General features: G+C 38.8%; 1 protein-coding gene across 7 annotated transcripts in view; it reads right to left on the minus strand.

Annotated features, from left to right (window-relative positions):
- Nucleotides 1–1,454: 1,454 nt before the first annotated feature.
- Nucleotides 1,455–16,315, minus strand: part of GULP1 (GULP PTB domain containing engulfment adaptor 1) — a 294,443-nt gene continuing 279,582 nt past the window's right edge. For all 7 annotated transcript variants that reach the window (XM_050916432.1, XM_050916428.1, XM_050916434.1 and 4 more), the window contains one exon: nt 1,455–3,685. In XM_050916432.1, coding sequence (XP_050772389.1) covers nt 3,614–3,685 — 72 coding nt within the window. In that variant the 3' untranslated portion in view covers nt 1,455–3,613. The remainder of the gene's footprint in view (nt 3,686–16,315) is intronic.

The raw sequence follows: 16,315 nt of genomic DNA on the forward strand, positions 1-16,315 counted from the left end.
GCATTCCAGAGAACCAGCAGGAAAAAAAAAAAGACATTCAAGAGAAAGAAGGAAAAGAGCAGACCAATCCGGCGGCTCCTAGCTGTTGCAGTTTGTTCTTTTATGCTCGATATAGCACAGACTTCTGGATCCAAAACACAAACTATCCAAGTGTGAGGTGGGTAAATGTTGATAATCCCATTTTAGAGCTCAGCAGGCTAAGGCTAGGTGAATTCCCCAAGGTCATTCAGTGATATAGTAGCAGAGCCTGAAATTAGGACACACAGCCTCCCATTCTCACAGTCACCTGCTCTGAGTTCTCGACAACACGCCATCTCTTCTAAAAAGACCAGCAGAGATCCCGAAGCATTGGAAAGTGGAGCATGCTTTTAAAGAAAAAGAAATGACAAACTGGAAGTACTTTTGGCAGTTGATAAACAACAAGTTCCAAAGGCATGATCCTGCTCCCATTGAAGTCAGTGGTAAATTTCCCATTGACTTCAATAGGACAGGATCAATCACCGAGCGACCGTGCTGCACAATGTGAATCTACAGTATCTGAAATGTGCACTTATATGTTGTTTTAACAGATTGAAATTAAGAATAAACACTTTTAGAACATTGATAGAAAGGAGCAAATGCACCTGGCTTGTGGGAAAGAACAACAGGTGTGTTCACATTTCCAAACTTGATGGAGATTATTAAACGTACCCATTCCTTATTAGCACTTGAAGGGTCCACTGCCGTAAACCCTCCATGTGCAGAGTTCCATCTGAAGTCAATTTCTGCCAGTGGAAGGCTTGCAATTAGTTTCAATATTTCCAGATTTAAAAGAGCATGAATAAATTATAATTCCAGTAAAGAATCAAAGTGCCGAGTAATGTTTTATGAAGATTAAAAAAAGAGAGGTTAGATTATTTTTGATTGGTCAGTACTTATGAAATGACAGTACTCATCAGAATGACAGCCTGAGTGACCTTTCTTCATGACCAGCTTTACCACCTGCAGCAGCAAGCCTACTTCATTGACTTCATAGGTCATAGCTACAATGAAGTCCATGGCACGATGACAATTTAAATAAGATAAGGATCGTATTATTTGGTGACAGGCAAAGAATGAAAACAAGATTTGCAATTTGGGGGAACAGAGCATATTTCAACTTACCTGTATGAAATATCAGAATGTATGGGACATGAGACATCTCTTATTATTGGAAACTTTCTCTAACCAATGAAGAGGAGATCACATTCCAGTAAGTAAGAGTAACTTACAACAATTTACACCTGCTGAGGATCTGCCACAACGTGTAAAGCTAAGCACGTGTAAGACTTTGAAGTACTGGGTCCCCTGCCATGCAATTCTTGGCTTATTGAGATGGTGTTTATGTGACTTTCCCACCTCTGAGTTCTGTGTAATTTACTGAATGAATAGTATGTTCTACAATGCAATTTATTTAAAAACATTTATTTTAGGCAAAATTAAACAGACTATTGAGATTACATAGAAATACAATTTTGAACCAGATCACTAAACATTTTCATTAAAAATGCACTGTTGCATTGATTTAAGTATTTTTGTACTGACCAGTTTATATAATATTTAATCATGCCATTTGCAGAGTCAATTGCCATAAAAATCAGTAAAGAAAAAGGTTTCTTAAAATGTGCAAATATCTTAGTATTGTGTTACCATTGATCGTAAATGGCCACTAAATATATGCTTATTATGTAAAGCTTTTTAAAGTACAATAAAAATACAAATTCTATTTGTTAAAAAAAGCCATGGATATGGCTACTAAACATCCTCATTATACAAATTCCAAAATACTATAAGACAAACAAAATTATAAAGACTTTTGCTTATGAAACATATACTACTCTATTTGTTAGTGATTATATATGTGTGTGTGCACGCGCGTGTGTGTGTGTGTGCAGGTATATGAATGTTGAGCAAAGAATAAGAAAGGAAGACTTAAATAAAGTTGAACATTAAGATACCAGTTCAGCAAGTTACTTAAGCACATGCCTAACTTCAAGCAAACGAGTATCCTCCATTGATGCTAATGGAACTACCATTATCCTTAACATTACATACGTGCTTAAGTACTTTGCTGAATCAGGGCCGAAGCATATATACTTAAATGTAATATTGCATAAATGCATTTTTTTCTGTTTAAACCTTAAGACAATAAGCTCAAAAGCAACATTTCATGAGACATAATGTACCAAAAAAAGTAAGTCTTTTTGGGGAAAAAAAAAGACCCCAACGAACCCTACTAAAAATCCCCTGAAAGTTCTTTTTCTACTTATGCGTGTTGTTAATGAGGAGGGGGGAGTTAATGAGGGTTTTTATGGATGGAAGGGAAAATCCTTAACATAAAATTTGGACATGGTACACACTGAACAAAATCACAGCAAAGTATACACATTAAGGAACAACTTCATGGTTGAATGGAAACATTCACTTACTGTTTATGTTAAAGATTAGTGAAAAGTATGCATAGACAAGTCAACAATATACTAACACCCAGCAGCAATATTTTGTGTGTGTGATTATTCATCACAATGCAAGATATTTTTAATCTAGCTCTGTTATGTGACCTATTTATGGGTATTTAAGGTTTCATTATTAGTTTGCACTGAGTTGTTGCTGTAAGCTGTAGAGTTGCAGTGTGACATTTAACAGTAACACTACAGTGTTTCTCAACATTTGAATGCCCCACCCCTGCAAACACGTTAGCATGCGAGTACCTTTACACACGAGTAGTCCCAGTGAATGCAGTGGGATTACTACATGTTCCTTAGCATGAAGGTCTTAGTTTTCAGAACATTAAATATAGCTGTCATGTAATGAATTCCAAATTACAAACATCATACAATATGTGCAACTAGCTTAGCTGTAAAACATCAAACCAGAAATGCATAGCATTAAGTTTGTCCATTTTACAAAACAACGGCCACATGTATACTAGCCCTCCCTAGTGCACTTATCAAACATTAGCTAGCATATTGACAATTAATCTGATAGATTTACTTTTTAAAATGTGAATTAAAGGCCTAAATATTTCAGATGCAATGGGCTAACAATAACATTATTCATATAGTATAGTGATTGTGTACAGTTAACTGGAATTAATTACATGGCATCCAGATTTATCTGTTATGTACATACAAATTTTCAGTATGTTTTACTTCCTTAATTGGTACTTAAAGTTTTTATTGTACAATAATCATCCTATTGACCTGGAATTAAATAGTGGCTTGAGACGATTAATTTTAAAATGTCACCATTCAAATATTATGCAAAAATTATATTGTCTTCCAACAGAAAGAGGTATCTATGAGTTCATTAAAGAACTTTCCCAGCTTAAAGTGAATACTCATTAGGTATTGCAAATGTCTTTCCAAGTATGAGAGCGAGAAATACAACAGTGTAATTTAATTCATATTTCATATACAAGTGTGACTTTTTACATTTGTACAGGGAACCTAAGTTGGAGTTTTACAGAAGCAAACTTCACAAGAGTTAACATGTTTAAAAATATAATTTTTGGCACATGAATAACATCTATAATACTTGTTCTGAATTCAAAATAGAGGATTGTATATGAATTTCTAAATCTCTGGTCTTGGCATCAGCACCTGCTGTCTAGTGGGTCCAGACAAAATACTGTGCCTTCAAGAGTTAGTCCCATTTTGAACCCCTCCTGCAAAAAAAAAATCAGACATAGTTAATAAAAAGGTAGTCTTTTTCCATAGATCTAAACCCCAGTCCTGAATGCACGCTTATCTTTAGGAATATAAGTAGTGCTCGTCGGCTCCAATGGCACCATTCATGTGAATTAAGTTAAGCAATTTTGCAAGAAGAGGTCCCAAGGACGCACGATTTTTGTGCCAGAAAGTCAGAGTCTTTTGGCTTTGTGCAAAAATCCAAAATTGAATTTAAAATGAATATCACATAGTGAATCTTGCACATTTAAAAAAATTGTTCATATTCCAAGGCTGTTTTAATAAGTACAGGTGCAGAAGAAAAAAAATGTATCACAAATACACAAATGTCTGAAAATACTACATGAAACAGAGTGCAAATACACAATATGCACCTAAAAGACAAAATGAATAATATCAAGTGGTAAAAGAATGAAAGAATGGTTTGTAGATATGCTAGTGTGAAAAATTTCTGAAGATTTAATGGCATATAATGGCATTTTTAGTACTTTGCATGTGTTTACTAAACTGATACAATTTTTCAAAAAATTCACCATGTGAATCCTTACTAATATTGCTATATTTCTCCAGGGATGGTAAATCCACAATATATTAAACTCCTTATTACACTTTTTAATAGGGATATTACTGGGAGATTACCACTTTCCATTACTGCAACTTCCAGCAGTGTGTAGCTAAATTAGCTGCCTCATATCTTGAATTGAATCTAAGAAATGCCAACTACCTTGTTGTAAAACAAAACAAAAATACCCTGAACATTTCAGGACACTGGTGAAGCACTGGAAAATATTCTGTCTCAAGGAACTTACTCAAGGCAACTACCTACCTCCACATGGTCACCAACACTACAGGCTGGAGATGTATGGGGAGGTGGAGACCTCCCCAACTCAAAAGAAATAGGGATATAGCAGCCCTTTTTCTCCATTTAACAGAGAGGCTCCAAATTGTCCTAGACCATACATGGAACACACAACGGTAAAGACGGCTTCTTATGCCACCTCCTTCACTGTTTACTCATACAATTTGGCCCTACATTCTTATATTACATAGCTTATATAGAGGAAATCTTAACATATAAAAAGTCTAAGCTAATATATATGGGACAGTTATAAAACAATGTCAGTGTACGAGAATGAATAAAATATTCAAGATGTTACACCCGTGTATCTAAGTTTGTAGCAACAATACATCGTTATCACATTGTTTTTGAGAAACAGCGTATGATCATACCACTAGGTTGTAACAAAATGCATACACACAAGCAGTCAGCATTAAAGTTACAAAAGCAACTGTGGGGAGGGATAGCTCAGTGGTTTGAGCATTGGCCTGCTAAACCCAGGGTTGTGAATTCAATCCTTGAGGGGGCCACCTAGGGATCTGGGGCAAAAATCTGTCTGGGGATTGGTCCTGCTTTGAGCAGGGGTTTGGACTAGATGACCTCCTGAGGTCCCTTCCAATCCTGGTAGTCTATGAACCTTAACTTTATTGTTTCCTCACTTCTCAGTGTCGAACCCTGGAACTCTAACATTCTCTTTCACCTGGTTCTGTTACCTTTAACAAACACTATGCAGCTAAATCAACCGTGCAAGTGCTGCACAATCTACCATCACTCAAAGCATTGCTAAAAAGTGCAAAAAATCACACCAGATCCACTGTGCATGTTCAAGGTATACATTTTAAAGGTACATAATTTGGTCAAATCAAAATCAATGATTGCTATTAGAATACTCAAAGATGATTCTCAAGACTATTATCTATTTTCATGTCAAATTTCAGCTTTCTCCTTTTGTTTTCATGGTATAGGTGTTTAAAAACAAATTAAAGGCCAGATTCTGCCACTTTTCAATTGAGAAGGACTTTACACCCTCCGTAATCCCATTTACTCTAGTGGGACTACTTGTGATGTAAGATATTACTCAGTGTAAGTAAGGGCAGGAATCTGACACAACCCTTTTTGTCTTTATGATGGAGAAAGTGTTCTTCTTGTCTTTCCCCACTCGCCTCATCCTTAAAAAATGCTGAACTACTTTGGCTTGAACTTTAAAAGAAACATCACTTTTGCGCTGAGACTAAGCCTGGAAAATTTCATTCTGATAAGTGAAAATACTGCAATTATGAGCAATTGGAAGAAAGGTAGAAGGCCCTATGAAAAGGCCAAGATAATTTTAACTACAGTATCTCCTGCTGTAATGTTCATTTCAGTTTTTTCCTGAAAGTAGGATGTATTTGGGAAAAGTTGCTGATGCAGTATGAAGCAAACAGTATGTGTTTTTATAAAGCATCTAAGACAAAATAATCAAGGATGATTTAAGTCATCCGTATTGTGGATAGATATAAACTTAAACTCCAAAGAGATAGTCTCCGGTTTTTGTACACTTGTAACTCTCATTAGGTTGCCATGAATAAATAGCATGCATGTATTGTATATCAAAAAGATACCTTTTAAAGATAAAAGGCAAATCACAGATTCAGCTAGCCTCGTCTCATGCTAGAATTTAAAGTGTCAAAATATTTAATAATCTCACTTGGGATTATTAATGGCTGGAAAATAATATTAAGAGAAATAAAATAAACTTCAAGGGGTTTAATTATAATGTGGTCTGAGATTTTCCAGGAAAAAGCTTTTTCTAACAGCAGTTTCCTACCAAGATCACATTACAGGCCAGAATCACTATTATGGTCCAGCAAGACTAAGCAGTTGTAGACCTGGTTGAACCAGCCTGGGTACATGATTGTGTTGCATTGCCTGGGTGGCACAAAGCAGCCAGGGCATGTTGGTGAATTTGCCCCATTTTTTATGAATTGTACTAGAGCTGGCAACACAGAATGAAAGCACACAAGCCTTAAACACAGAAGAATTGTTCTAAGCAATCACAATATATTCAGTTAGAGGCTGTGATGTTATATGATTAAAATATGACCATGTAGATCATTGTTGCTACCCCTGTAATATAATTGCAACAACTCTTGTACAAAATGTGTCACGTAAGGCGTCTATGAAAAAATAATGGTTTGCTGAATATTATTATCTTATCTGTATGGCTGTATCATGTTTGTATCTGAAGTTATGAATATTAACTATGTATCCATATTTCAAATGTTTGCTCCTGTGGTAACACCAAAAAGTATTTAGTCAGCACATTGTGAAGGGACTATTCAAGTTGAATGCCCCATCAAAGAACACTTAACTCACAATGGACCATGGAAGATGTCTATCCACACCTGAGGGACTTTCATGTAAACAGTCTAAAGAGAGTGTAGGTAATGGCCTCTACTATGACTAAGCCCATGTGTCCTGCCCATTTGAGTCCAAACTCTGTCTTGTTACCTGTGATTTTCCACGAACTAGAACAATGGATTTCCCTCCACATGGCAGAATCTATAAAAGGCCCTGAAAACATTCCCATTTGGCCTCTTTCCTGCTCAAACTTCTGGACTATGAACTTATACTAATGGGAGCATTCTAACCAAGGGACGGAGGTCCTTCCAATGATTTGGGAGCAACCAGAGACTTAACCAGTTAACAGTTTATTCCATCACTGCTACAAGCCTGATCCAAGAACCTTGCAATTATTCTATATATTTGATTCTTTTAACCAATTTTAACTCTCACATTTCTTTCTTGCTTTTTATAAACAAACCTTTAGATATTAGATACTAAAGGATTAGCAGCAGCGTGATTTTTGGGTAAGATCGGAGTTATATATTGACCTGGGTATGTGGCTGGTTGTTTGGGATCAGAAGAACCCTTTAGTTGATGAAACTGGTTTTAAATAACCACTCATCATTAAGTCTAGTGTTGTAATCTCTAAGGAGACTGCTTTTTTGACTTCTTGATAGCCAATGTGGTGAAACAGAAGTATATTTTGTTGCTGGTCTTATGGGAGAATAGCCACCAGTTTGGGGGTATGTCTGCTCTATTTTTCAGCAGTTTGTCTTGAATTTGGTATTCTCAGTTGTGACCCACAGAGGCATGGTGACAGAGGCGAAATACAAACCTGGTGTAAGTGGGCACCTCCCAGCTAAATGCAATGGATGGAGCTGTGCCCACTTACACAGAGGCTAATGCCCTGACCTTGCACACATTACTAGTGTTGGTACAACACATACTCCTCATGACTGCAAGGGGAGCACTCTGATGAGTAAGGACTACTTACAAAAGTAAAGCTTACAGAATCAAGCCCTAAATTTGCTCTGCTAACTTTTAAAACCTGCAGTTAAAAACGTTTGAAACCTTTACTGAGCTCTTAAAACATACGAAGAACTGATTCATTCCTGATGTTGCAAGGGGAAAATCTGCATGTCCTCCAGTGCTCATTGGTGCAGGTGCACCAGCAGAGGGACTACAGGGATTCATCTGGCATGGAGGTCAGCTTTAAATTCCAGCTAGGGCCATGACAGAAATAGTACCTGAGGAGATACTCCGAAATCTGTGTATTTGCAGGGTGTCCTGTCCTTGTCACTTCACACTGTGAGCAATGGAGCACAGCACAGGGGATTAGTGCTTTCAGGTGCCTCATGCCATTGTGATCCCTGCTCTAGGTGGCATTCCATCACTGGAGGCTGCAGTGGGGAAAGAATGAGCCAGGCCCCCCATTTTTGAAAAGCACTTTGGGTAGATTTTGGAGAATCTGCTGACATTGCAGAAGCCTCCTCCTTTCAAGCTTTGTTTTTGGGCTCCAATCTCCCAACTCTTACAGGTATTCAGAAACAGAGCAGCTGTTTTAACTTATTCCTGCCTTTTTAGTCCAAACAAAAGGCTGTTTTGTTACTTATCATCTGTTGTGTGCAGTATGTTTTGCCTTTTACATATTTCTAGCCTACTTCCTGCCTGACCCATTGATTTTTTGTTCTGTTTTGTTTCTGACTGTCTCCTTTGTCTGTCTGTGACCTGCTCTACCCTTTCCATCACAAAGTTTAGGCCTCCAGTCCTTTCTAAACTTTCCCCAATATTCTAAATTTACAAAGCAAACAAAAATAGCTCAATGTTCATTGTCTGTAATATGAATGGCAAAGAGAATAGAATAAATTACACAGTCAAAGTTTGATCCATTCAAAGAATTCATGTACCATATTGTATCAGAGTTTTATTAATATGCCTTTTGTCCTTTATGATTGTAATTAGCAAACTTCAGGACTAACAGAAACTGCTGGTTTAGCTGCCAGATACTTAACTAATACCATACATAAAAACCAACTTTCTGTAATAAGAAGGATTTCCAAAAAGGGCAAGGTAAAATAATATTGTAATTCCAGGAACTACATTGTTAACACGAGTTGACTTAAAAATTATCAGACTCACTAGATTATCATAATGGCCCTTTCTGGCTTTGGAATCTATGAAAGACACGGGAAGTAACTGTCCTGCTCCATGCAGCATTGGGGAGGCCTCAGAGTACTGTGTCCAATTCTGGCACCACACTTTAGGAAAGATGTGGACAAATCGGAAGGAGCTCAGAGGAGAGCAGCAAAAAATGCAACAGGATTAGAAAACCTGACCTATAAGCAAAGGTTAAAAAGACTGGGCATGTTTAGTCTTGGAAAAAGAAAACTGAGGGGCATCTGATAACAGTCTTCAAGTATGTTAAGGGTTGTCATAAAGAAGATGGTGCTCAATTGCTCTCCATGTCCACTGAAGGTAGGATAAGAAGTAATGGGTTTAATCTCAGCAAGGGGGATATATCTGGAAAATCTTTCTAATTACAAGTGTCAGTTAAATTCTGAAATAGGCTTCCAAAGGAGGCTGTGGAATCTCCACCAGTGGAGATTTTTAAGAACAGGTTGAAACAACGCTTGTCAGGGATGGTAAGGTTTACTTGGTCCTGATTCTGCCCAGGGGGTTGGACTAAATGACCTCTCAAGGTCCCTTCCAGCCCTACATTTCTATGATTCTTACATAGGTTTCTGTAAACAGTAGTCTTTATTAAGAATGCACCATTTGGAAGATATGTTTAGATAGGACTGTTAACCCTTATCAAAAGCATTCTTACTATCAAATCCTTCTCTCCTTACTATGGCCAAACTCCCATTGAAAGCATGGAGTAAAACTTAGTAAGGACATTAGGACTTGACCTAAAATCTGGCTGACAATGGCACAAAGAAAAGTAGTTGAATGTCATAAACCTTCAATCCACTTATTTCCTGACTTAAATGAACTATAAGTTTGGGATGACGACATATTATCACATATTATCACCTTTTTCAGATTGTTTTCAAATTGTTCATTTTGATATATTTGGGCAAAAATATGTGGGTAGAGTCAATGTTTTCCTAGAAATAACAAGATGTTGATATCAATGAAAAAAGGAAAATCTAACATTTTTCCCTTTATTTAAAATGCAAAAACTATTATTTGCATGAACTAAAAATGTGCTTATGTCTGTCTAGTTTAAAGCATCTTCCCCACACAAATATTGATTATTAGCTTTATGTATTAACATATTTTTATAACTATTTTACATTTTTTTAAAGTTTACAGCAGATTTGTAAAGAAAGTACATTCCTTCCTTCTTAAATCACATCCAGCCTGCCTTGTTCACATGAGTAATCCCATTGGTGTCAAAAAAACTAATTCCTTAACGTGAACAGGATTTGATCCACTGTCACATAAATGTCAAACAGCCCATGGATTGCTTGAAATCTCCATCATTTTACTTTTGAAGAAGAGGATCCCTCAGCATATCAAAAATTTAGCCTGGCATTTTTCAGCTTCTTTCAAGAGTTCTCTTGTCTCAAAAGTGGGCTGAATTTAACCTGACAACTCTTTGTATGGTGTTTAAACATATTTTTGTAATCTGCAAATCCAATCTGTCAAGAACAGCACTAGCCTTTGGAAGTTTCCATGGGCATATCATGCTCTTGAATGTGGTCTTAGATACAAACATTTGTTTTTCTTTTTTAAACCTGCTCATAAATTTGGCCCACAGCTTTTTAAAGTTCAATAGTTCACACTGGCTTGGCTATGATATTTCTTCTGTCTAAGCATCACGGGGGAAAAGGGGGAAACAACAGGTACCCGCCTAGTTTGCTAACTCCTGTTATCCTCCGTAGAGTCTAGGTAACAGGAGAAGGGGTAGAGAACAGTGCTGTGAAGTTAGATGAACTCCCTTTTGCAAGGAAAGGGGATGATGTGGGTGACGAGAGTGCCCTTTGTGTGCATCTTTGGAGGTGAGATGATTTATAAAGCCATGGGCTACTTTTACTTCTGATTTAATAATTTCTCTTATCTGTAGCTCTCACTGTTAACTGAGAACAATCAAGGCTTTGTGCAGGCTTTCAAGCACACAATTCATATGCACAGGTTTTAAGAAATTATATCGGTTAAGGTGCTGTATATTTATTATGAAATCCAGATTGCAGTGTGTATATCTCCCTTCACCTTTCACTCCCAAAGACCAACACTTTCAGTTGTCATAATAATGATGTCAGTTGAAATGCCAGAGCTGGAGAAAAATGGATCAGCATTTATGCTTTGTTTCATTATTTTTGAAAAGCAGGACTATTTTAGAAGTCAGAATATTCTTTTAAAAATAATGATATTAAATATGTTATGGGCAGTCAATAATAGATATTTTTCATAATATTTGTTGTACATAAAATAGCATTTAATATCTGTAATACACAACATTTTTTCATTTAAAGGGAACCATGTACAAGCACAACACATTGAAATATATTATTTGTATCATTATATATATGTACTTTAGCTTCTGCAGACAGGCAGGATTTTTTACTGAAGATGCTGCTGTCCTAATAAAACAGCATGTTCTCCATGACTTTAAAAATTCAGGAAGAAATTACTAAGTGCAAGCAGTAATTTTACCATTAACCCTTGAAATCACTCTCCATTGGGTCTGAAATAACTCAAACCTGTTGATCTGCAGGGCACCCAACCATGCCCATCTCCAGTCTTTGGGGAAGGATGGGTATATTGAAGGCTGGGATCTGTGGTTGTGATCATGATAAGAAATTCTCCTTATTAAGCAAACTGCATATTCTGCACTACCTTAGATTTCCAAGTTGATTTAATGAGAGGCCCCAGTTACAACACATTTTAGTGACACAATCTAAAGTGATGAAAGCATGAATCACAATAGCAATGTCCGTATCCAAAGAAATGGTTGCAATTTCTAGGATAGAGAGAGAGAGAGGAAAAGGCACTGTACTGGCTAGGGTGGCCACATGACTGTTAAACAGCAGAAGAGGATCAAATGAGACCACCAGATTGTGAACTTTAGTAACAAAAGATGGATAAACACACTCAGTTAAAGGACAGCATATTTTCCAGTCACTTCCTTCATCCAGTCACCATCATTTCAATCTTGTTCAGACCCAGTTTCAGTCAGCTAACCATCATCCATTCCCCAATAGCTAGTACACACTGGAGAAGTCATTCAGGAGCCCTGCCACAGTCAGACGAAACAGAAACAGAGATGAGAACAAAAAGCATAATGAAAACACTGTAGGTCATGGCCCCTTGATTATGTCTCTTAAGAGCCAATTATACATACAAAAGGCAGGGAGAGAGGGCATCTTACAGAACTCCATGTGACAGATCCTTGATGCAGAAAAGTAATTGCCCCAAACAGGGGCGGCTCTATTTTTTTTGCTGCCCCAAGCACGGCAGTCAGGCAGCCTTCGGCGGCATTTCTGCAGGAGGTCCGCCAGTCACACAGATTCGGTGGCAGTTCTGCGGGTTATCTGTCGATCCCATGCCTTTGGCGTACCCGCCGCTGAATTGCCGCCGAAACTGTGGGACCAGCGGACCTCCCACAGAAACACCACTGAAGGCTCCCTGACTGCTGCCCTCACAACGACCGGCAGGCCACCTCCTACACCCAGCTTGCTGCCCCAGGCACGCTCTTGCTGCACTGGTGCCTGGAGCCGCCCCTGTCCCCAAACTACCTTCTCTAAGAGGGTGTCTCTAAGAGGTAAAAAATCAGGGCTGGTCTATACTAGAAAGTTAGATCCAGCTGTGTCGCTCAAGGGTATGAAAAACTGACACCCCTGAGTGATGCAGTTCAGCTGACCTAAGTCCCAAAGAAGCTAATGCTAGATTGATGAAAGAATTCTCTCAGGAGGTGGATTTACTACAGTGATAGTAGGGGTTCTCCTGCTGCTGTAGTAAGTGTCTACACTGAAATGCTACAATCGTGCAGCTACAGTGCTGCAGCTTTACTGCTGTAGCATTTTAAGTGTAGACATAGCTTAAGCCGCTGAAAGGCCGCCGCCTTTCGCAGCAGATCAACATCATCTCACAACAACTGGTATTGCACACAGTGGCCAGATTTACCAGTATGAGTTCAGACACCTGATCTACAACGTTGAGAGCAGAGGATAAGTTACCAAACCAACTAGGGCAGTGTTGGTGAAATACTCAGGCCTGTATCCCTCTGGAAAGCTGAGGAATCTAGATACTTGACCAGCTCTAGCGAGGACACACACTAGTGATTCCAATAGTTTTTCAGTCATTTAATGGCCAGCATGGCTGAGATGTAGCAGAGTTCTGGGCTCAGGTAAATGGTAGAACTTTCTGTTTTTTAACCTGGTTGACTTGCTTTTCATTGTTAGTCTGACTGCATCCACTGGGCTTCAAGCAGCACAGACCCAATGATCCAGTGGCAAATGTACATGTATTTGAGCAGATAATGATCTCTATCTAAATGTGATTGATTTCAGGGAAAATAAAGGCAAGCCTCTTATTGCGTTAGGAAGAGAAAGAAGAATGACCACAGCTTCTGCAAGCTGTACAAGATTAACTAAAGTGGGACTCTAGAACATATAACAGCTGCTGCTGCTATAATTTGTGAAATGGGAAAGTTTCCGTCCATGTAACATCCTCTAAAAAACTTCAAATTCAGGAGATTAAGAATATGGAAGGACTGATTTGATTTATGTGTGAAGTACAGTAAAAACACAGAGGGATGAAAATGTTTCAGCAAAACAGAAGGAATGTGTGACATTCTATATCTTGGGGGAGCATCCTGGAACCCCATATTCCTCATTTTCATATAATCGTGATCTTACATATCAAAGCATGTCTTGTAAGGTATCAGGGCAAAGGTTTGATCTGCTGAAAGTTATTTCTCTGTCCATATATGTGTACCATTAATGCATATGAGGTTATGAGAATTGTGTTGTATGGTTGTCACTAAAACATGCTGTAAACTGGGGAATCAGCCAAATATTAGCTCCCCAGAGGCAACAGCAAGGAAAGTAACCAACACCCGGGTGGGGTATCAATCAACCATCAAGAACCATTGTCCAGCAAGGGAGCTACAATGCAATGACTCACCTGCATGGAGGCCACACCAGGGGAATTGCTCAACTTTGCCTGGAGATTCAGCAATGTTCCCAGACATGCCTGGACTTGTGTTTTCCAAGCACATGGACTGAGGGTATGAAACAGAGAGAGAGGCCATGTGCTGGGCCCTTCTCCTGTCCCAAACTATGCTGCAAGCACCTAAGACACTGAGAAGAAGACAAGACTCCAACAGAGGAGATTGGCCTAGGTTTAAGGAACAAACCTGTATATTGAGGACTGCTATATCCAGTGGGGTAAGAAAAACTGCTTAATCTAGTTGCTGTCCAGTCTAATAGGGCTGAGAGTTTAGACTGCACACTTAATTTTATTTCTTTTGGTAACCAACTCTGACTTTTTGCCTATCACTTAGCATCTATAATTTATAGTCAATAAATTTGTTTAACTTTTTATCTTTACCAGTGAATTTTTATGAAGTGTCTGGCAAATCTGCTCAGGTTTGACAAAGGCTGGTGTAGCTCCACTTTCCATTGTTGAAGTAGTGAACCAATTAACAAATCTGCACTGCCCATCTTGAGCAGTGCAAGATGGTATATTCCTCAGGTAAGGTGCTGGCAGCTGGAAGTATTTGGCTTGGGTGCCTTTCTCTGGGTGATTCGTGAGTGGCTCTGGGAGGATTCATGCAATATAGCTGTGTGTGGAGCTCCATATGCTGTTGTGCTGACTGATCACAATACCTGGAGGGGTTTGCTGTTGGTTACTAGCAAGGCATTGTGAGAGACAGCTCAGGCTGGAGAGAGTTCAGCGGGCACAGCGGTCCCACAGTCCCAGGCTGCACCCCAGGAGGATCCTGTCACAGTATGTTTACCAGAGATGTGTCTGAGCTGCAAAATTCAGATTTGGGTACATGTCTGGATTTTTACCATTCCTAAAAGGTCGGATTCACAGTGACAGTAAAAAGATCATAATTGTGAAATATGGACCAAAATTAAAGTTGGATTTGGAAAGATACCCAAAAGTTCAGAGAATTTAATTTGAGTCCATCTTTATTGGCAGTGCTGACAGTAATAACAAGCAGCAGCTACTTAGTGCTTTCTTATCACCTGTTCTTTTTTTACTGACATTCTTGTTATGCCTTCACTCTATGTCCGTCTCACACAGTACCTGCTATAAAGATATACTAACTCTGTACAGTGAAAATTACTTAGAAATTCCCCACTTATATCAGTAGCTTTAAGTTCTTTTGAATGATCAGTTGTTCTAAGTTGTCATCTTGCCCTCACTGCTGAACTCTATGTAAATTGTCTTCCTGGACAACCAATAAATAACAGCATTCTATATTATTTGATCAAATATACACTTATTGAAACTCAGAAAATCTGTACTTTTACAAAGTGAATGAGTACAAACATGCTGGGTCTACATACATGCCTCCGAGGCCTTCAGTTTTGTCTCATATTCCCCATTACTGTCATATTCCTCATAACATGTGGTATTTGGCCTCACTATGTTTCTTGGAACTGCTTATGTTTTTCTCCTAATTCTTTTCACGTATTCACTGACTCCTTAGATAGGCTTGTGGGCCCAAGAAACCACCCATGACTTTTCTAAGATAGACTCATAGACTCATAGGTCAGAAGGGACCAATATGATCATCTAGTCTGACCTCCTGCACAAGGCAGGCCACAGAACCCCACCCATCCAATTTTATAACAACCCCTATCCCAGGACCGAGTTATTGAAATCCTCAAAATTGGTTTGAAGACCTCAAGCTGCAGAGAAACCACCAGCAAGCGACCCGTGCCCCACGCTGCAGGGGAAGGCGAAAAACCTCCAGGGCCCCTGCCAATCCGCCCTGGAGGAAAATTCCTTCCCGACCCCAAATATGGCGATCAGCTAAACCCTGAGCATGTGGGCAAGACTCACCAGCCAGCACCCAAGAAGGAATTCTCTGCAGTAACTCAGTTCCCATCCCATCCAACATCTCCCCGCAGACCATTGAGCAGACCTATCTGGTGGTAATCCAAGATCAATTGCCCAAATTAACGATCCTATCATAACATCCCCTCCATATACTTATCAAGCTTTGTCTTAAAGCCAGGAAAGTCTTTTGCCCCTACTACTTCCCTCGGAAGGCTGTTCCAGAACTTCACTCCCCTAATGGTTAGAAACCTTCGTCTAATTTCAAGTCTAAACTTCCTAATATCCAGTTTATACCCATTCGTCCTCGTGCCTACATTAGTACTAAACTTAAATAATTCCTCTCCCTCCCTAACGTTAACCCCCCTGATATATGTATATAGAGCAAGCATATCCCCCCGCAGCCTTCTTTTGGCCAGGCTAAACA

Source organism: Gopherus flavomarginatus, chromosome 10 (assembly GCF_025201925.1).
Source record: "Gopherus flavomarginatus isolate rGopFla2 chromosome 10, rGopFla2.mat.asm, whole genome shotgun sequence".
Lineage (NCBI taxonomy): Eukaryota > Metazoa > Chordata > Testudines > Testudinidae > Gopherus > Gopherus flavomarginatus.